Source organism: Microtus oregoni, unplaced genomic scaffold (assembly GCF_018167655.1).
Source record: "Microtus oregoni isolate MIOR12 unplaced genomic scaffold, Mior012 000138F_ref0000102, whole genome shotgun sequence".
Taxonomy (NCBI): domain Eukaryota; kingdom Metazoa; phylum Chordata; class Mammalia; order Rodentia; family Cricetidae; genus Microtus; species Microtus oregoni.
The window spans coordinates 419,955-441,835 of record NW_024544788.1 but is presented as its reverse complement, the minus strand read 5'-3'; the positions used below and the strand labels follow the sequence as shown (position 1 = coordinate 441,835).

The 21,881-nt window shown below is 45.1% G+C and overlaps 1 protein-coding gene, 1 long non-coding RNA gene and 1 other non-coding gene across 3 annotated transcripts in view; 1 reads left to right on the top strand and 2 right to left on the bottom strand.

Annotated features, from left to right (window-relative positions):
* Positions 1–2,504: 2,504 nt before the first annotated feature.
* Positions 2,505–21,881, bottom strand: part of LOC121444703 (solute carrier family 25 member 43-like) — a 36,284-nt gene continuing 16,907 nt past the window's right edge. The window contains exons 4-5 of the mRNA XM_041646608.1: positions 4,261–4,395; positions 2,505–3,053 (exon numbers count right to left, since the gene is read on the bottom strand). Of these exons, the coding sequence (XP_041502542.1) occupies positions 2,853–3,053; positions 4,261–4,395 (336 nt within the window). The 3' untranslated portion in view covers positions 2,505–2,852. The remainder of the gene's footprint in view (positions 3,054–4,260; positions 4,396–21,881) is intronic.
* On the bottom strand, positions 3,515–3,646 carry LOC121444733. Its single transcript, XR_005973817.1, has one exon. It is a non-coding gene; the product is annotated as a small nucleolar RNA SNORA36 family (small nucleolar RNA).
* LOC121444704 overlaps positions 10,950–21,881 on the top strand; it is a 110,288-nt gene continuing 99,356 nt past the window's right edge. The window contains exon 1 of the long non-coding RNA XR_005973814.1: positions 10,950–11,052. This is a non-coding gene — a long non-coding RNA (uncharacterized LOC121444704). The remainder of the gene's footprint in view (positions 11,053–21,881) is intronic.

Genomic DNA, 21,881 nt, shown 5'->3' with positions numbered 1-21,881 from the left:
TTACCTCAGAGTCCCTACTCATTACTAGCCCCATGGCCGCCCTGTTGGTAGGAGATGCCACTCTGTCATGCTGTGCTTGGCTTTGCTCTGTAGCCCTAGACATTCATGGGTGCAGGTATGTTTTCTTCTTAAGTTCCTCCCGGGTGACTAGCACACCGCACTTCTTTATGATTCTTCTGAGGTTCTTAGTGCTGGGAGGTGCACACTGGCAACCAGAAGTTAGGAAGGCAGAACATCTTGTTTCACCTCTAAGGAAATAAAAATAACTCTAAGTTCATTTTAGAAACAGAACTAGAATTTTAAGGAGTTGTTCTGAAACTACAGGAAAATGAGACATATTCTTGATTTTATTGAAAAAAAAAAAAACAAACCACAATTCAGTGAGGCTGGAGAGATGGCTCAACTAGTAAGAGCACATACTGATCTAGAAGAGGACCTGAATCTGGTTCCCAGCAACCATGGCCAGCAGCATACAACCACCTTGAAGTCCAGATCCGAGGGATCTGGGCCTCTACAGCACCCGTGCTCACACACACACACCCTCACTCCATCACACAAATAACTAAGAGTAACTCTTAAAAAACAAGCCAAATCAAAACAACAATGTCCCCCTCAGCTCAAAGAATATCTCTGTGCCAAGTAGCATTTATGTGACATTTGCGGAAGACTGCACGGAAGAAACACTAAGATGAGAACAGTCTGAGGCTAGATGGTAACTCTTGTCAAAAACACACTTATAGAATTCAACATTTTCTGAAAGTTTGTTTTGTTGCTTTAAAGAAAATAACAATAAACAAACATGGATTATTGACTGAATGCAGTATTTGCCTTTCCGCAAATACTAACAGATCAGGTAACACATGTCAGCTTCATTCTCAGTAAAACAGACTGCTACAGACGTGGGAAAAATGAGTTATTTTGTAAATTTAAATACGACAAAGGTCTGAGAACTTAAACATAGTTTTATAACTTTGATTAGAAATAAATAACTGATTTTTTCCCTTTTAAAAAATTAAAGAAAAAATTTCAGAGTTATTTCTGTATGTGGGTGTTTTTCTGCATGTATGAATGTGCACCATGTGTGTGTCTGGTGCTTGTGGAGTTCAGAAGAGGGTGTTAGATCCCCTGGGGCTGGAGTTACAGATGGTTGTGAACCATCGTGCAGGTAGGTGCAGGGAATGGAACTCGGGTCCTTTGCGAAGCAAAAGTGTTCTTAACTGCTGAGCCAACTCTCCAGTCACATTTTTTTTCCTTTAGAAAATAAGTTTAATATGGAAAAATATTTTCTTTTTTTCTTTTCTTTTCTTTTTTTTTTTTTTTTTGGTTTTTCGAGACAGGGTTTCTCTGTGGTTTTGGAGCCTGTCCTGGAACTAGCTCTTGTAGACCAGGCTGGTCTCGAACTCACAGAGATCCGCCTACCTCTGCCTCCCGAGTGCTGGGATTAAAGGCGTGTGCCATCACCGCCCGGCTGGAAAAATACTTTCAAAATTCTGAAAACCTTCATGTATATGGCAGGGAAGGAACAGAAAACATACGTGAATTCATGTCAGAAATACATTTATTTATTTACTTATTGTTTCCTAAGATAAGATTTTACTATGCACAAGAACAACTTAAACTTACCTACATAGCTAAGGCTGATCTTGAACTCATGATCTTCCTGCCTTAGCCTCCCAAGGGCTATGACTGCAGTGGGCACCAGCACATCGTGTTAACATATTAATGTGTTTAAAATACATGATTGGTACTATTTGGAAAGTACAGCTATATGAATTTTACATGGACTCCTCATTTGATTACATTAAAACAAACAAAAAACAAACAAGCAAAAGTTTCTCCAATGGGTGATTAGCCTAAAAGATTTTTATTTTATGCCAATTAGGGCATCTTGTGAGAATAACAGAAAATGATTGAATGATTTATTTTCAGGGTCGGCTTATAAAAGAAGTTAAAAAGGCAGATAATCAAGGCTGCTGGAACTGTGCATGACGTCAGTCAGGAATGTCAGTGCATCCTTAAGAAGTCACGGGGAAAACTGCCTTCTTGAAATAGAAGCTTCTAGGCTTGGGGTGCTTGAGTTTTCAATAAAGAATAAGGGTTCCGGGGCTGGAGAGATGGCTCAGAGGGTAAGAGCACTGGCTGCTCTTCCAAAGGTCCTGAGTTCAATTCCCAGTAACCACATGGTAGCTCACAGCCATCTGTAATGAGACCTGGTGCCCTCTTCTGGCCGGCAGTACATTGTATGCTTAATAAATAAATCTTAAAAAAAAAGAATTAGGGTTCCAAGGATGAGCATTGCAGTGTACACCTGAAATCTCAGGTGTCTGGGAGTCTAGGCAGGAAGATCATGAATGAGGGCAGCCTGCACTTCATAGCAAGATCATTTGAAAAAAAAAACACCAAAAACTTTTCTTTTAGGATTTTTGCTAAGGCCTAACCTACATGGTGGTTTGTGCTCTCAGAAGCTCACAAAGGTCTAAGTTTAAGGAGGTCTATATGGGGAAGCCACAGGTCACAGTTAGAGAAACTTGGATTACTTCACCTGGACTCTGGGGACTGGGCTTGTGACATGGTCTCTGCTCTGCTACTTCAGCTGCAAGATGCCATATCCTGTGCATCTGATTGCCACTAGGCTTCCGTACAGTCTGGTGGAGCGCCATGTGACAGAGCAGTGTCACAAAAGCTTCTCAAGGCACAGGTATTCACAGGGAAAATTTGGGGTTCTGATGTGATGTATGGCCTCGTGGTCACATCTCCAAGAGCAGCAGGCAGAAGGACCCTCTCATTCCTCCCAATGTGCACAGCTAGGAGGGCATAGTCACTTGCGACTGCTGCACGCCGTCCATTCAGCTCTACAGAGTTGGTTTCTTAGATTCCAGTTTTCTGGGCTTGAAGAACTTCTTTAGTTCCCGTAACTCCTGGGGCTGCAAACTTTGGTCCACCCCTGGGGTCAGTTTGTAGGTCAGTGGGGACAGGATGTAACCATTTTGATAAAGAAAAATTCTTTTGCAGAACTCAAACATGCTAAACATAACTCCAAAATATGGAACGACCTGTTGAACAGAAAATGAAAATTGTGTTAAATTCTTTTTTCAAAAAGACTTACTTTTATTCACCTATCTGTGTGTGTGTGGCTCGGCACCCATGGGGGCCAGAAGAGGGTACTGGGTCACTAGGACATGGAGTTATATGTGGTGTGAGCATCTCAACATGGGTGTGGGGAACTGAGCTCAGGTTCTCTGGAAGATCAGCAAACACTCTTCCTCACTGAGCTATCCCTCCAGCCTACATGTTAAAACAACTTTTTGAAATTACAAAATGAATTTTAATTTAATTTATTGTTTGGTTTTTGGACACAGGGTTTCCCTGTGTAGCCCTGGCTGTCATGGAGTCCTGGAACTTGCTCTGTAGACCAGACTGGCCTTGAACTCATAGAGATCCACCTGCCTCTGTCTCTGAGTGCTGGGATCAAAGGCGTGTGCCACCACTGCCTGGCTAATTTTTATTTTTTTATTGTTGTGCACTAGGAAGTATGGGGAGTAAGAAATGACTCTATTCAGTCATTTCCCTTTAGCCAATTTCAGTGTCTCAAGGTTTAATTAACAGAACAGGGAAGCTGTCCTGAGCTGAACCCAACCCTTTGGAGCCATGAAGTAAGTTATTAAGAAAAGGTGTTTCTGCGGTGGAGCTGCACCAGGGTCAGCTAAGATAATAGCTGTGGACAGCACTACTTGGTGATTCTTTTTGGAATCAAAGAACGTAGAAAGAGGAAATCTGGTACAGTGCGGGAGGGGAAGAAGGATGGCAGAGCCCCTTAAGGGCATGCCCTGGGCCAGCACTGGGTCTACATGAATATGCATGTCGTTGATTAGCACTGTTCATCACTATATGCTGGGCTTGACTGCATATTTACATGTGAGCTAGCTAGTTCAGAGTTCTTGTTCTTAATTCTGGTGACAGAAGTCTATGGAAATATAATTCATTTGTGGATTGTATTTGTATTTCTGCAAACAATTTTAGATGGGGACTGTATTCTCCTTAGGGGTCCATGTGTCCGACTGTTGGAAAATTCTAGATCAGACTAAATGCTCAGCTCTTCTAGGATTGGGTGTTAGATTCTCCCCCATTGTATCCATCAGGGTCGATGGGCTGTGTCCATTAGTGGTAGATGGGGTGTTTTCATGTGAATCCTACTAGCATGATAAGGAAGGGAAAGAAGTGGAAGAAGCAGAGAAGCAGGAGACAGGCCACCCTCCTCACCTTCAGTAAGTTAGCTGTTAGTCCGCTCCAGAGGCCCAGGACCCCTTGGGTCTTCACTATCTGCCGGAAGCAGTCCACTGCTCCTGAGAAATGGACATCTACTCCTCCATGATGGGGAAGATAAGGACTCTGAGCCTGGCAGGAAAAGAAAGGTATTAGGGAGTGGTTGAAGTACTCGAAATTTAATATCTGACACAAAATGAGCAGGGTCTCGGGTATGGATCTGTGTCTAGATGGTGGCAAAAAATAGTAACTTCAGAGTTCATCTTCTTCCATCGTCTTAGAATGATGTTGGTGGGTCTTATGTCAATGTGTTATTTTATTGGTTAATAAAGAAACTGCCTTGGCCTTTGATAGGACAGAAAATTAGATAGGCAGAGTAGACAGAAGAGAATGCTGGGAAGAAGGGAAGTGAGACACAGACGCTATAGCTCTCCTCTCTAAGATGGACTCAGGTTAAGATCCTTCCTGGTAAGACATCACCTCGTGGTGCTTCACAGATTATTAGAAATGGGTGAATCTAGATGTGAGAATTAGCCAGTAAGAGGCTAGAGCTAATGGGTCAAGCAGTGTTTAAATGAATACAGTTTCCATGTAATTATTTTGGGTAAGCTAGCTGGGAGCCAGGCAGCGGGAAGCGGCCCGCCACTCCTATTTCTACATTAGAAGGAAAAAAAACACATTTTTTTGAGATAAGGTTCTCTGTGTAGCCCTGGCTGTCTGCTGTCCTGGAACTTGTTCTGTAGACCAAGCTGGTCTCGAACTCACAGAGATCTGCCTGCCTCTGCCTCCCAAGTGCTGGGGTTAAAGCCACCACCACCTGGCTAGAATAAAAGTTTTTTGAAACAAAGCCTTTCTTATGTAACCCAGTTTGGCTGGGAGTCACCACACTTCTGTTTCAGCCTCTTAAATGCTGAGATCACAGGTATGAGCCACCATGCCTAATTTAGAACAAATAATTGATTTGCTATAGAACCATGATGCCTTGCTCACATATTTGTGGTGTATTTTGCTTAAAAGAAAGCAGGTATTTTGGATAGACTCAATTTTATACCTGCATTCCATCCCAGCCTATGTCCAATGGACCTGTTACATACTTCTATGCCTCTAACCTTTTTGAGATTTATTTATATTTATTTTACCTATATGGGAGATTTGCCTGCATGTATGTCTGTGTACCATGTACATGTGAGGGCATCAGACCCTCTTAGAACTGGAGTTATAGATGGTTGCTAGCTGCAAAGTGAGTACTAGGAATTGAACCTGGGTCCTCGGGAAGAGCAGCCAGTGCTCTTAACCACTGAGCCATCTCCCCAGCCCCAGACTGTAATCTTCTTTTGGTGTCGTCTTGACTCCTTATCTAAACTGATTCCTCTTCTGGGAAGCCACCAAGTAGGGGCTTTTTCCCACAGCACAAACGTCACAGGGTTGAGAACAGGGGTACTGTGGCATTCTTCCGGTTGTCTATTGCTGTCCGCTTCACTCTCATGACAAAAGTGCCCATCTGGGGCCCAGGCTACTCTACATCCTTTTCCTGCTGTCATCTCTGGACCTCCTGGCCATCCTTCTACTTTTACTAGAGACTGGCACCTGGTGGTCAGGTTTAGCCCAGCCTCACCATCATCTTAGGTAACTTTAAGAAGAAAAGGGAAAAAGAAGATGTTGAGTGGGGAAGGGGAGAGATGCTGTGGGGATGGTCCAGGGAGAGTTGGAAGGAGGGAGGGAGGGGTGGATGTGACCACTATACTTGTATATGTGTATAAACTTTTCAAAGAATAAGAGAATGCTAAAAGGACAGTCTATGCCAATTTCAGTCTGGCCCTCATTCTCAGTTTGGTCATCTTTTCTTCGGGCACTCCATGGATTGCATCCCCCCCCCCCCCCCCGAACTACTCATAAAATTCTGTCCTCATCAAAATTGCTCAATTCCTGAAAGGAACGCTCTTGTCTCTTTAATCATGGTACTTGTGAGGCTGAGGCAAGCTTCCCCCACAGGTGGATATACCCAGCCCCATGTACATAATTTAAATGAAAAAAAAATCTATAGAAAAAAATAAAGAACAGGCTGGAGGCTGGAGAGATAGCTCAGTGGTTGAGAGTACTTGCTGCTCTTGCAGAGGGCTAAGTTCAGTTCCCAGAACCTTACATCGGGTAGCTCAGAACTGCCTGTAACTCCAGCTCCAGGGAAATCTAATATCTTCTTCTGATCTCCGTAGGCATCCACACTCATGGGTACATAGCCACACGCAGACATACACACACGCATAGAATTAAATAGAAATCCTAAAGCTATCACTGAATACAACAGCATGTATAACTCCAGAGGCACGACACAGAGTGCACTATTTTCAGAAGATAACACCACAGGGATAGAGAATGTTGAAGGAGCTGTGGGCTATGTTCCTGCCATCCAACTCCCGACTGCCTGGCTAGCTTATGCCCCGAAATAACAACACACAAACTGTATTCATTTAAACACTGCCTGGCCCATTTGCTCTGGCTTCTTACTGGCTAATTCTTACATCTTAATTTCCCATTTCTATTAATGTGTGTAGCATCCCACGGGGAAGATTCTAGCCTACATCCAGCCTGGGTTGGAGTTTCATCGTGTCTGCCGGGGAGAGGGGAGCATGGCATCTGAACTCACTTCCTCTCCCAGCATTCTGTTCTGTTTACTCCACCCACCTAAGGGCTGGCCTATCAAATGGGCCAAGGCACTTTCTTTATTAGCCAATGACCTTCCTCCATCAGGAGAACACACGGAATCTTACCATCTTAGGGGTGCTCCTGGAGGCCTTGACTGTAAAGGGAGTGCACGAGAATTTGGGGATTGACTGAACAGTTCTATGTCTTCATTGTGGTGGCAGTCACACAAATCTTTACATCTATCCAAAACTCCGAGAACGCCACACCAAAATAAGCTAATTTGACTGTTTGGGAATAAGGGAGGGGGCAACGCTCTGAAAGGTCAAGTTAGGATTGGAGGAAGAAATTGTGTTTCCCGTGGATGGGACTTGAATGTATTCATCTGTTAAGGAGGAAAGATGCCCAAGAGGAACGTGAGGTGTGACGCCCAGGGCACCACCAGGAAGGAGGGAATAGCACGTAAAGAAGCAAAAGGTTGAGTTTCTTTATCACTCCACTTTCCCCATGAAAGAGCAAACCAGGTTATCTGCCTAGGGAGGAGGTGACAGGTGCGCAGGGAGGAGAGCAGTGCCAGGTTATCCGCGTAGAGAGAAGGTGGCGGGTGCGCAGTGAGGAGTCTGGTAAGATTTGGAAAAGCTGTTATGAAGATGTGCCAAGGACACTTGAAGACTAGCGGTGCAGATTTGAGGCTATGAACTTTCTGTGCACCCCCAGCTGCTTTCCCAGGCATCCATCTTGAGCAGTGTGAATCAGAGGGAGTTTGTGGGGTTGAGGATAAGCTCAGGGGACAAGTGGCATGGATTTCAGAATGGGAGTCAGAAAGCCACAAGAATGAAAACCAGGGGCTGGAGAGATGGCTCAGTGGTTAAGAGCATTGCCTGCTCTTCCAAAGGTCCTGAGTTCAATTCCCAGCAACCACATGGTGGCTCACAACCATCTGTAATGAGGTCTGGTGCCCTCTTCTGGTCTGCAGGCATACACACAGACAGAATATTGTATACATAATAAATAAATAAATAAATAAATAAATAAATAAATATTTTTTTAAAAAAAGAATGAAAACCAAGGGGCCTGGAGTTGTGGCTTAGTTGGTAGAGTCCTTGCTTGGCACTCTAACAATGCTGTGGGCTCCATCTCCGGCACCACATGAACTGGGCATGGGGATACACATCCATAATTCCAGCATTGGGGAGCTGAAGGTAGCAATGTCAAAACTTTAAGGTCATTCCCAGCAAATATCAAGTTCAAAGACCCTGTCAAAGAAAAGAATGATAAGGGGATAGAGATAAGTACAGTCAGTAAGATGCCTGTTGTACAAAGTCTGGTTTCAGTTCCCAGCACCCATAGAAAACGATGGGTGTGGTGATGCATGTTCTTCTAGCACAGCCTACTTGCCTAGTGCAAAGTCCCAGAGAGACTCTCACAGAAAACAAGGTGGATGGCTTCAGAGGAGCAACACCCAACATTGACCTCTGGCCTCCACACACATGGGCCAACATGTGACATGTACCAACACAGACAAACTCACAGAGTGGGGGAAGAGGGAGGGAGGAAGGGACACAGAGAACCTGGGAACAAGGAACCTGAAGCCAACAGGATGCTGGTGGCCTGGACATAAAGGAGCAGGCAAGTGAGCAGAGGCATTAACGATCCGAGGGACTGTGATGAACAGGACCATAAGGCATCTTGGTCCTTGATGTGGTCTTATGCTGATTCTTTGGTACCTTTTTTTCCTGTAGTTCTGGGGATTGATTTCAGGACCTTGTATACACTAAGCAAGTCCTCTTCTGGATTCCTTCAGTCCTTTGCTGTGTTTCCGGTAAATAGCCCCTTCCTTGATTTCATTCAGCTTTCCTGTCCCATCCATCTCCTCATCTACATCCTGACTGTGCCTCCCGACAGGGCTTGCTACCTTCATGTCACACACAAAGCACTGGAGCTAGACAGCTTGCAACAGCTCACTAGCCTATGACCTCCAGCAAATGCCTTGATCTGTCTGAGCCCCCCTCTTTCCCCTGTAAAATGGAGTAATAACATGTACCTTATAGGATTGTTATTCATATTAAATAATTTAGCACATGCAAAGTGCTTAGAACTGGACTTGATATAGAGCAGGCACTAAATAAGTAACCACCATCATTAAGGTCATTATTACCATTTCTAAACTTGGAGAAGAGACAAGTATGCTGAAGACCAAACCAACCTGCTAGACTGGAATGCTAGATTGCCTTGTTCTTAAATTATATCCTACTAGCAAAGAGAACAGAACGTAGTAGATGGCTAGTCACAAGGGCCTGAAATTAAGGTTTCTTCTACACAGACCCAGGCAACTCTCTAGGCTAAGTAAGATGTAGCCACCGGCTTCAGGTCCCCAGTCCTCAGGGGGAGCACGCTGGATCCTGCACTATAACATCACCTAAAGAGATCAGGAGAACTAGGCCCTGCTGGCCACTAGTGGTATAACCTTGATAAGTCAGTGACATCTTTGGACCTTAATTTCCTCCTGTGGCTACTAAGGAGACTGAAATGAAATGACCCTGAAGACCCTTTCCAGTTTATGTAATCCTTGCAGCAGGACCAACTCCACGTGTCTTCCTGCCATTTTTCTCTGTCTCATCAAGTTTGTCATAGGGATCAGAAGAACTAGCATTTTCTCAGGGAAATCTCAGATACCTAGACTGAGCTTATCAAACGCTTTTTGGTCACCATGCTCTTCAAGGCACTTGGTAAGGATTTGTAATGATCTGTTGTGTATAATTATTTCTTGTGTTCTCTCGGTAGCTCCCTATCCTGCTGGGACTGCAAATACCACATGGCCAGTGACCACATCTTTCTTTACATGGGTCTTTCCCAAAGTCTACCAACATTTCTTTCACACTGTAGGTACTTACTATATATTGGAAAAAAAGGAAAAAAACCCAAACACTTCAAAGCTAAGCATTTGAAAGTTTCTAAACTTTCCAGACCTTTCAGAAGAGGTAGCACTGGCTAAATATTCTTTCCATGAATACTGAAATGGTTAAACAATACTTACAAAGATACTGCCTTAGTTAGTGTTCTATTGCTGTGAAGAGACACCATGACCCTGGCAACTCTTATAAAGGAAAACATTTAGTTGGGGTTGGCTTACAGTTACAGAGGTTTAGTCCTTTATCATCAAGGTAGGAAGCATGGTGGCACGCGGGCAGACATGGTGCTGGAGAAGGAGCCGAGTTCTACATTTGAATCCACAGGCAGCAGAAAGTGATAATGAGCCACACTAGGCCTAGTTTGACCTTCTGAGACCTCAAAGCCAACTCCCTAGTGACACTCTTCCTCCAACAAAGCCACACCTACTCCAACAAGGCCACACCTGGTAATAGTGCCACTCTCTAAAGCCTATGGGGGCATTTTCTTTCAAACCACCACATATACTTGCATGATTTTTGATGACAGGGACTCATGTAACCCAAGCTGGTCTTGAGCTCACTACGTAGTTGAGGATGACCTTGAACTTCTGATTCTCCTGTCTCTATTTCGCGAGTGCTGGGATGGAACCTAGGGCTTTGTGCATGTCAAAGACTCCACAAAATGACTATCTATACCCAGCCCACTATGAACCCTTTTGGCCAAAATACTACTATCTTAAGGAATATATCTGCATATATATGGAACAATGTATGTTACAAGGATATTCGCTACTGCGGTGTTAGTAAGAGCAAAAGACTAGAGATAAGTCTGGATGTTCCCCAGTAGGAAATAAGGCATCATGCTATAGAATACTATGCCATAATTAAGAATATGTGGCTGCTCCATCTGGATGGAGAGGCTGTCACTCTTAAGACATATTTTTTAGTGAAAAAGAAAGGGTGTAGACCAGTGGTTCTCAACCTCCCTAATGCTGCAACTCTTTCATCCAGTTCCTCATGTTGTGCTGACCCCCAACCATAAAATCATCATCATTACTGCTTCATAAGTGTAATTCTGCTGCTCTTATGAATTGTAATGTAAGCATCTAATATGCAGGATATCTGCTATGCAACCCGTGTAAGGGTTGTTTGGTGGAGAAGACTACGCACAGTATACTGCTGATTCCCTACAACCAAAAAGACCACAAATCTTCACATTAATGCGACTTTTGCATAAATCATCTTTGGAAAGATACAGGTAAGGACACGGGAACTGTGGTGCTGTGTCTGGGAGGGAACTAGATGGGGAGGGCACAGGGTGAGGATACTTGGTTTCCATTGTGTGTTTATGCTTCCTTTGGATTTTGTGTGCATGCATTTACCTGCTGAAAAGAGAACGTTTCGTGGGCTGGAGAGATGGCTCAGAGGTTAAGAGCACTAACTGCTCTTACAGAGGTCCTGAGTTCAATTCCCAGCAACCACATGGTGGCTCACAGCCATCTTTAATGAGATCTGGTGCCCTTTTCTGGCATGCAAGCATACAGGGAAGGAATGTTGTATACATAATAAATAAATAAATCTTTAAAAAAAAAGAGAGAAAGTTTGGTTGTAGGAGTTTTAAGATAGCAAGACCAAGATATAGTCCCAGCTACTTGGGGGAATGTGGGCAGGAGGATCACTTGAAGCTAGAAGTTCAAGATCAGTGGGTCAGGGAAGAGAAGGGGAAAATAAGTAGGAAAAAGATGGTTTGTCGGTGTAGCAAACAGGAGCTCAGAACTTTTTCACTTGTCACTTGGAAATGCCCTTTGTTTTCTGGAGATGTGTAGGCTCAGCTTGAACGCAAAGCTGTGCAGTTGCATGTGGAAGGCAGTTAATGGTAAAGAGGCCTGAGTCCTTTGGCGAGCAGCACTGTGCTGCTTGGTTTTCACTGGCATTTTGATAGAAACGAGAATCACCTGGGAAGAGAGTCTTACTGAAGCCTTATCTGGGTTACACTGGCCTGTGGGCATCTCTGCAGGGGACTGTCCTGATTGTTGACTGATGTCAGAAGAACCACCCCACCGTGGGCAGCACTATTCCCTAGGCCTGGCCCTGAACTGCACAGAGGTAAAGAAAGCTATCTGACCTCAAATGGAAGGAAGGGAGGGAGGACTGATGGGTTTATCCTCTATGCTCTTGACTGTAGATATGATGCTTGAAGTTCCCGCCTTAGTGTCCTCACAATAACAGACTGGAACTTGGAATTGTAAGCTGAATAATATTCCTGTTCTTCTGAGTTACTTTTTGTCTGAATATTTTATTATCATTACAAAAATGAAATGAGAATCAATAATTAATCAACAGCAGTAATAGCAAGGCAACCATACTGCAGCAAACGGATCTTTCTGCCTTGTGACCCACATGACTCATATCCCTGTTGGTGTAGCCAGGCTCCATATCATTGTCCTATAGCTGGGAAGCCCTTGCTCTGCAGTAAAGGGAGTCACACAGTGGGCATGGGCAGCTGCCCTGCAGTGTTGTGTCTATGGGCTCATCTCGATTCTGCCAGTATGCCTGCCTTGCATTTCAGCATCAGGCCTGAGGGACGATGAGCTGCCCAGAAAGCCTGCCATCATTTTAGGAAAGGCGACAAACACAGCGGATTAGTTTTGTGCTTGGGAAGAGAGGAGAGAAACAGTCAGTGCCCGTGTGGCTACTGAGGGCTTGGGATGGGGAAGCCCAGAGCACAGCTGAGCCTCCAAGAGAAAGCATTTGAGATGCGGGCAAGCAGCTTGTGAGAAAGCATGGGTAGACTGTGCAGAGGCCCAGGGGCTTGGGCCAGAGAGGCCCCCACCCCCATCCCAACCAGTAGCTATGGCTTAATTTTCTTTTTTTTTAAATATTTATTTATTTATTATGTATACAATGTTCTGTCTGTGTGTCTGCAGGCCAGAAGAGAGCACCAGACCCCATCACAGATGGTTGTGAGCCACCATGTGGTTGCTGGGAATTGAACTCAGGACCTTTGGAAGCGCAGGCAATGCTCTTAACCTCTGAGCCATCTCTCCAGCCCCATGGCTTAATTTTCTAAGAGCAAACTTTGACAGTGACATCCTGCCTGGGAGGGAGAATGTACATGAAAAAGCCAAATTTGGGAGATGGCAATTTCTAGGAGGCTGAGGGGATACAGTTACATGCAGGACTGGCGCTTGGTGGCCTCTCACTTAATGTCTGCTTTTCTGGGGATGGAAATCGGAGCCTTGTGCATGTCAGGCAAGCACTTTTCTACCGAGCTGTATCCCTGACCCCTTTTATTTTGCTTTAAAACCTGATGAGATGGCCCAGCCAGTTAGGGCACAGGACACCCAGCCTAACGGCCTGGAGCCTACATGGTGGAAGGAGAGAACTGAATCCTGTGGGTTGTCCTCTGAGCACCACATGAATGACGTGGTATACACACACACACACACACACACACAGATAGATAGAGAGAGAGAGAGAGAGAGAGAGAGAGAGAGACAGAGAGAGAGACAGACAGACAGACAGAATAAGAAAATGTTTTAAAATTTGAGACTGTTTCTCACTAAATTACCTAGGCTGGCTCTGAACTTACTCTTCATGATCTGCCTGCCTCCTGCCTCAGTCTCTGCAGCCTTGCACCACTGGGCCCGATTAATAAACGCTCATTAAACAAACTCACCACAATCATAATGAACTCTTGCCATCACCACTCAGCATTGGCCATCAAGTGGAGGGTTATAAGGTTCTATATGTATTGTCATTTGTATGCATTGACAGTAAGTTCAGAAAACAGAAACACACCTGGGCTGGCTTTGTAGCATTCTCATCAGGCCCCCCTTGCTGTCTCTGCGTAGACTGGGATGAGGCGCTGCAGGCACAACGAGAACTGTATTTGCAATGTGCCTGCTAACGTTCAGTAATGTCATTTAGTCTGTCACCCAGGCACATGAAGAAGGCACAGCTCTCTGCCTCATGCTGGATAGATGGGGCTTAGAGGTCCTGTGACGTATTCCTGTCCACACACAGGATTAGGGGCCATGCTGGGTCTCAATGCCAATGCCATCAACCCCGTGAGCTTATCTGTTAATTGAAGACTCCGGGGGGGGGGGGGGGGGGGGGCTGGAGAGATGGCTCAGTGGTTAAGAGCATTGCCTGCTCTTCCAAAGGTCCTGAATTCAATTCCCAGCAACCACATGGTGGCTCACAACCATCTGTAATGGGGTCTGGTGCCCTCTTCTGGTCTGTAGGCATACACACAGACAGAATATTGTATACATAATAAATAAATAAATATTAAAAAAAGAAAAAAAAAGAAGACTCCAGGGGGGACACAGCCATGCAGATAGGTAACTGACAGCTATATTGGCGGGAAAGTTGGTGAAAATAGGTGCCTCATCTCCAAATCTGCCGCAAGCGAGCAGTGGGGTCAGTCAACTCCATTTTCCATACCCTTGGGATAGCAGAGGCTTCCCAGGTGACTGTTCTTGTTTGGCGGCAGGTGTTTCCTGGCGCCTGTATTCCCTTTGCTCTTTTGGGGGCTGGAGGTGGGAGAGCATCTTTATCTTAGCTGCTGTTACAGTTTAGACAGGGCTTAGCACAGATTGGCTGTTTTGACTCACAGATTTTTTTTTATGCATTCAAAGGAACAAGCCAGCTCAGGTCAGGAGAAAAGGGCAAAGTTCAGTTCAGTGGAACTGGGGAGGCCCTCCCTAGTCTCTTCTTGCCTGCCCTCTAGGAACAGTCTTGTTTCCCCTGATCAACAACCGCTATCCCCAAAGTATTTAGGGCACTGTCTACTTTTCGAGCGGCAGTTTTTCTTTCCTTCACTTTAATAACAACGCCCCCCAAAGCCCATCTCGCCCTCATAGATAGATGCTCAGACATCCATCCACCTGGCTTCACAGCGCATCCGTTGCTTTGAACTGCTAAGGCGGCAACACCTAGGACACTCCAGAGAGCCAGGCATCAGTGAGGCTGCAACAAAGGTAAGGGTCACAGTCTCTCTCACTACCCTGAGAGCTCGGCACTCAGCACTGCACTCTAGGACCGGTCAGTGGGCTGCTAGGAAAGCCTCCTTCTTACTAAGAATAGATACTGTGCCACCCAGGAGACACTCCAGGAGGCAGAACCATAGACTCCACTAGCATCCTCTACTAGTGGCCGGGACAGCAGTTTCCTTACCTTTCCTGGGGTCTTCTCCGGTTCCCTCTAGGATTCTAAGGACTTCCTTTCTGCCCAGTCCTCTGATCAACCATGATCAGTCTCGGTGTGCCTCCGCTCTGTTCCTTCTCATGCTTGGTAACACTGCCAATGGGGCTTCTCATGCTTGCTAACACTGCCAATGGGGCTTCCAGGGCCAGAATAGTACACTTTTCATAAGAATATTTTTTTCCCATTTTAATTTGAGGTAACCAGCTTCTGGCCAAACCCATGCTTTTTACAGGCCAAACATTTGTGTTTCCTTCCAATTTCTGTGTTGAAATCCTGACCCCCCATGTAATGCTTCAGGAGTTGAAGCCTTTGGGAGGTAATAAGATCATGAAGCCAGAGCCCTCAGGAATGAGATTTGTGGTCAGAAAGCCATGCCAAGAGTTGTCCTACTTCTTCCACCAGGAAGGACACAGGGCAAAGGTGCCATCTAACAATAAGAAGCAGGCACTCACTGGATGTCAAATTTGCCTTGACTTTGAACTTCCCAGCCTGCAGAACTATGAGGAATCCATTTCTATCCTTCAGAGGCCACTTACTGTTGTAGAGCGGCTCGAATGGATTCAGGCTTCCGCCTGTCAGTTTCTGGGTTTTTCAGACTGTTATTTTTCTCAACTGTTCGTGCACTGAAATTTCGAGCTGCCAGTTCTCAAGGTCCAGCTTCCTCCTTCTCAGTAGGTAAGGGAACTAACATCTAAATTAGCTAATTGTTTAGCATTTAGGAAAGAGCTCTGTACTTCCTGGTGGACAAAGGAAAGCCCTGAGGAAGGAGAGAGGCAACTTTAACATATACTAGCTGTGTGACTCCTGGGCAGGCAGCCGCCATTTTCTGGGCCTCATTTCCCCACCCCTGAAATAAGAGTCGTGATGGTATTTGCTCTTGAGGTCGAAAAAGAGGACTAAAGAATTTGCCTGGTAGAGATTAGCTGACCAGCAAATGGTAGGTCGTTATAATTCCTTAATTCAGGGCGGGCTTTTTTACTGTCATTATCTCTGATAAGTCCTCACGTGTCTAGCCCTGACAAAAGCTTCAGCAAAGACACAGATTCAGATACAGCCCTGCATTTCCCGAAAGCCATCAGCCAAGGACTATCAATTGGATCATGCGGTGATAACTCAAGTGCCTCCGGGCCCATGCAAAGTGATGGGAGGCCAGAATGTAGGGAGAGCATCTTTTCTTGTTTGACTGAAAGGGCCTCACTAAATTGCCCAGGCTAGCTTTGAACTTGCTTTGTAGCCCGTGTCTGAGAAGCTTGATCTAAAAAGTTTGATCCTCCTGCCTCTGCTTCCCAGATGTTGGGATTACAAACCTTTGACACTGCCTGGCTCCTCCTTTTAGCACATTTGCCAATCGTGACCAGTTCACAGCTTTTGGCCCTGGGTTGCCCCAAGTAGGGGACTGCATTCTCAGAACGACACATGAAGGTAGTATTAGAGCTAAGAAGGTTTCTTTAGGGAAGCAGGCTGGGGAGAGGGTAGGCTTGGGCGTTCTTGCCTTCAGCTTGTGTAGGGACTAGCACACAGACTTGAGAGACACTCAGTGGCATAAAGGTTCAACTCTGTACTCACAGGGAGCTCTCCTAAGCCTGCCTTGAGCAGCATTCATTTTTAAACGAGTATCAAGTGCCAGTTATGTGAGGCTACATGCTACAGGGACACACAAAAGTGTAACATCGACTCCCACAGGCAAAGAGAAAAGAAACAGACATTTATAGTATACGGGTTCTTGTGACATGGTCCCTAAGAGCCCTACATACGTTGAGTACCCTTTGTCTAAAAATGATTGGGATAAAAAGGGCCTCAAATTTTGAACATTTCTTAACTTTAGAATAGTTGTTCATAATGAGAGATCTTTGAATGGGAGCAAAGTTTAAACATGAAATTGACTGTGCTTCATATATACCTTATTAGCATGGAGTTAATTTTATGCAGTCCTATAATTTTTTCTTTTATGCATTAAATTTTAATTTTTATTATTATGTGCATATGTGTATGTATATATGGTGTATGTATGTGTGCTAGTACGTGTGTGCCATGGCTTATATGTGGAGGTCATAGGATAATCTCAGATGTGGTCCTTGCTTCCTTTTTATTTGAGACAGTGTCCCTGTTTACTGCAGTGTGTGCCAGGCTATCTAGGCCATGAGTTTCTGGGGATTCTTTTAATTCTGTCTCCCATGTCAAATAGGAGTGCTAGAATTATGTAGAGGTACACTACCATACCTAGCTTTATATGGGCTTGGAGAATTCAAACCGAGGCCCTTGTGCGTATGTAGTAACCATCTTCCCAGTCCCATATACAATCTTTTTAGTGTACCTGTATTTTGTTTGCAGTCTTTTATATGCGGTCATTTGTGGAATTTTCCATCATATGGCTTCTCAAAGCTCCTGGTTTTAGAGCATTTTTGGATTTCAGAGTTTCAGAGCTCAGCGCTAAGTGAGCTAAGAACACTGGGATGGAGGACATTACTCCTGCTTGGGAAAATAAGAAGTGATATCAGGAGGTAGCTTTGACAGGGAAGGGACAGCAGAACAGTGATGTTGATACAGGAGAAAATGCTATGATTTTGGAAATTGTCAGAATCAGGGGACCCATGGATAGGCTAAGAGCATCCTTTAAAAGCAGTTAGACACCCACAAACTTCTTGGAATACAGCTACTATGCCCCTGGACATGGGGGCAGAAGTGTGAGTCTGTGAAAAACAGCATCTACCTTTTCAGAGAAGGTACCCTATAGTTAATTCAGTTTCTTCTTCCCCAGAACTCCCTCCCAGTGGTCTGAAGTACCTGCACTGTGGTTCTCAAAGGGTCAAATAACTGTCATTCCCCTTTATCTGAAAGAAAGTGCCTTAGGGATGGGAAAAGCCAGTAAACAAAAGCAACAGATACTACTCCCAAGGCAAGCTCAGTTGAACCTTTAGAGAGGCAGAGGTAGCTGCGGGAACAAAGGCCTGTTGACCGGAATATAAAATACGTTTGGTCTTCACGGCTTGGGGGAGGGGAACTTCTTCACTATTACAATTGGATGCTTGAATTGCGCAGAGGCCAAAAGAAGGCATGTTTTGCTTTGCCCTGTCAGTATTTTTTTTATTTGCAACCTTGCAAGATATAAAGATTTTTACATCCAAATCTGGATTTAGGGGCTCCCTGGAAAACTGGGATCGCATTTCTAAGTGGCAACCATCCTTTGCAGAAGAGAAGCTTGCAGTTCAGCTGCAGCTCGCGCAGGCTCATTTCACTCTTTTCTGGTATGCATATTTAAATGCTAATCACATTCTGCAAGCACAGAGTTTAGCTCTCCAGAATGCTTTCAAAAGGCACGACGGCTGAGAAAGCATTTGAAGGCTTATTGTTTGGGGGCTGAGTGCCTGTTATCTGGGTTTCCCTAGCTCTCCTGTCTGTGCTGCTTCTGAATTCCTACAGACATTTAATTTTGCAACTCCCTACACAAAGGGCCTCTATACAAAAGCACAGTGAAGTTGGTGAGGGAAACAGGCCAGACTAATGGGCCGTCCTTTATTCTCTAAAGGTGATAGAGAAGGAGCCACACAGACAGGGCTAAAGAACATTTGTTCTGAAAGAAGCCCACGGGCTAGGCTGCTGGGTCCTGGAGGCAAACTGCCTGGCCTTTATCCCAGCACAGCTGCTTAAAGAAGGGTTTGTAAGCTACAGAACCTTTGAGTGCCTTAGTTTCCCCATCTCCATCAGCAAGATGGCTCAGCAGATGAAGGTGCTTGCTGCCAAGACTGATGGCTCCAGTTTAAGCCCCAGAACTTTCATGGTGGACAGGGAGCTCCGACTTCCTCAAGTTCTCCGAGTGCACCGTGGCCCGTAATAAAACAGGTTTAGTAAGAAGAGCTTTCGCTTGGCACTTTGGGAACTCTTAAGGACTGGGTAACATAATGAGCATATACGGCTGGCCGAGTGCCTACTGTATCTTCCTGCTCAGTGCTAACGATCACTGTCCGAATCAATCCTAGAGAACAGCGTGTGCTATAGTATGAGCTGATAAGGGCCTCAATTGGAGTCAGAGCAGGAAGAGAAAGGACCCCTGTGGGAGAGTCAGGAGCACAAATGAAACTAGGCTTTGGTTTGATTGGATGAGGGGACCCACAGAACCAAACCTAACTTCTGGAAGCTTAGCTTGGCTGTCTGGGACAATGATGGCTCAGAAAGGGAAAACTCTAAGCAGACAGTTTTAGGGGAAGAATAGTAACTTGGTATTCAGTGGGTTGGAAGTGACCACGAAGATGTGATAGCCAGTGGTACTGATCAGCAGGCTGGGAGAAACATGGGCTTAGGACTGAGGGGGAAGGCTGGGACTGAAGACATAGCATGGACCACGAGAGGCTCTGAGTGGATGAAAGAAGTGACCGTGTCCTACTCAGCAAAGCTTGCTCCAGGTGGCGACCATCACCGTCAGATTGGAGTCTGTTTGAGCAGGCTGGGGCCTCTGTTTATTCACGGGCCATGTGTGCTCTGCTCACTCAGCTGTGCCACTTGGGTCCCACCTTTGTCCTCCATTTTCTGCACTTTCGGTTCAAATGCTGACCTGGCCCAATCCTGCTTACCTTGTGAGCTGGGGTGGGGACAAAGTCCACCGGGGTACAAACCAGCAGGCTGACACATGGCTTTGTGTTTGATGAAATGGAGATAACCCAGCATGAGGAACAGAGTGGGCTCTGGGCAGAGTGGAGCCAGGGCAGGTGCACATGGCCCTCCCTCCTGACTCAGAAAGCCTATCGGACTGCAGGTCCGATGTCGGCAGCTGCTCCCCAGATTCCCAGGACAGTGTTCTCCAGCCTGTCTTACCCTCTCACATACCCTGTCTGTGGAACCATTATGTATTTTCAGAATTCTTTGGTCCTTTGTCTTTTGTTTTGTTTTGTTTTTGAGCTGGCCATCAAGTTTATTAGATAAAGATTATCATTTGGATATTTCTTCCTTTGAACTCAAGGCTCAGTGTTTGCTCCAGGGCACCTTTCCTTCTGTTTCAAGCTCCCCTTCCCTTGGCTGAATCTCGGTCCTGGATGCTCAGAGGTAGGGCAGCCATGTTGCACGGCAAGCCCACACAGCACAAAGTCTCAGGCAGTCTAGAGAAGCTGGGAGAACTGCTTCCATGTAGCTGGCTTGCAGGGCAGACACTGGGAATGCTACTCTAGGCCTCCTCAGCAACCAGCTAGATCCTTTAGGCTTTAATGTGTAAGCACATAAATTAATTTTTGTCAACATTTCTCTTTTCTTAAATCCTTCCCCTTTCTTCCTTTTTCTTTGAGAGAGAGAGAGAGAGGAGAGAGAGAGGAGAAACAGAGAGGAGAGAGAGAGGAGAAAGAGAGAGGAGGAAAAAGAGAGAGAGGAGAGGAGAAGAGAGGAGAAGAGAGAGAGAGAGAGAGAGAGAGAGAGAGAGAGAGAAGAGTCTCATTATGTAGCGCTGGCTGATTTTGAACTTGCTGGGTAGATCAGGCTATTCTCAAACTCACAGAAATCTACCTGCCCCTGCCTCCCAAGTACTGTGATTGAAGGGTCATGCCACTACGCCCAGCATATTGTTTCTTCAATACACTTGGTACTGCCAGTATCTTCTGGCCTGGGCTCTTAGCCAGGTGTAGTCATCCAGACAGAAGGGCTAGGCTGTATCTGGGAAAAGCTTGGGTTAAAACACCCAGAAGCATGGAGAAGGAGATTTCAGGCAGTGGCATTAGAGTCTAAAACCACACTAGGTAGAGGCACTTCATTCCACTTGGGCATGCAGCTGACCCTTCCTCCCCTCTGCCAGAAACATTCTCTCAAAACATGAACATGCATAAATTATTTACCGCTCCATCCTCTAGCATGCCAAGCAAGAAAAAGAAAAACAGAATAAAGTGACTGTAAGCTCAGGTGGTTAAACAAGACTTGTGATTATTGTCATTAATGTTCAGAAGAGTTCCAGCTTGGAACTCTGTATGAAACAGACAGACTGCATCTGGATAAAAGCCTATTAAGACAACCAGGCACTCAGACAAAGGCGCTAACCTCTGTGGGTGCTGGGAGAAAGTCCCTGTTCAGTTGGCGATCCACCAGACACCTGCTGTTGATTTGCTTCTTGTTGGGCAGTGCCATGGAGAAAACCAATGGAATGCAAATGTTACCATTAACTGTGTTCAGGTCACAGAAGCTGGGTTGTCCTGTACAAGTCCCTTGTGACAAATTAAGTTGGTAAACCCTGCCTAATCTAGTGGGGGCAGATGGTTTTTATGGTGTTCTCTTTTTGATGAATTTTGTATTGTGTGCTTTACAAGAAAAAACACTTGAGGTGTTTCCTGTTGCCTCTGGCTCCTTATCTTCCTAACTAAAAACGATTTCCAGCTGGGATTGTGAGGTTGGAAACTGTCATTGAGCTGCGGGCTCATATACCTTTTTTCCACGGCTCAGATACTCTGCATTTACTGCAGTGACACCTAGTGGTCAGAGACAGTAATGCCTTGTTTGCATTAAAAAGCTCCTGGCTCTGTCCTGGCTATTACATTTTTTAAAAAATAGATAATATGGACAAGGTATTATATTTGTTAACCCATAAAATAACATTCCTGCTAATATACCTGTTAATTGACTTACTATATTTTATGGTATTTACGATGTTATTCATAATTAACTGCCAATCCTGTTTTGAAGCTTGACTACGCTGCATCTTTGAAAACAACCACTATGATTTTGCATTTATCTGAAAACCCTTTTCTCTGTTTTTGTTGTTTTCTTGATGCTATATAGATGAGGATGGCCTTGAAGTTTTGGTCATTTTGGCTCTATCTCGCAAGTACTAAGATTACAGGGATGCACCGCCACACTCAGTAGCATCTGAAGTTCTATGTATGTATGCATTGACCACGAGGAAAAAAT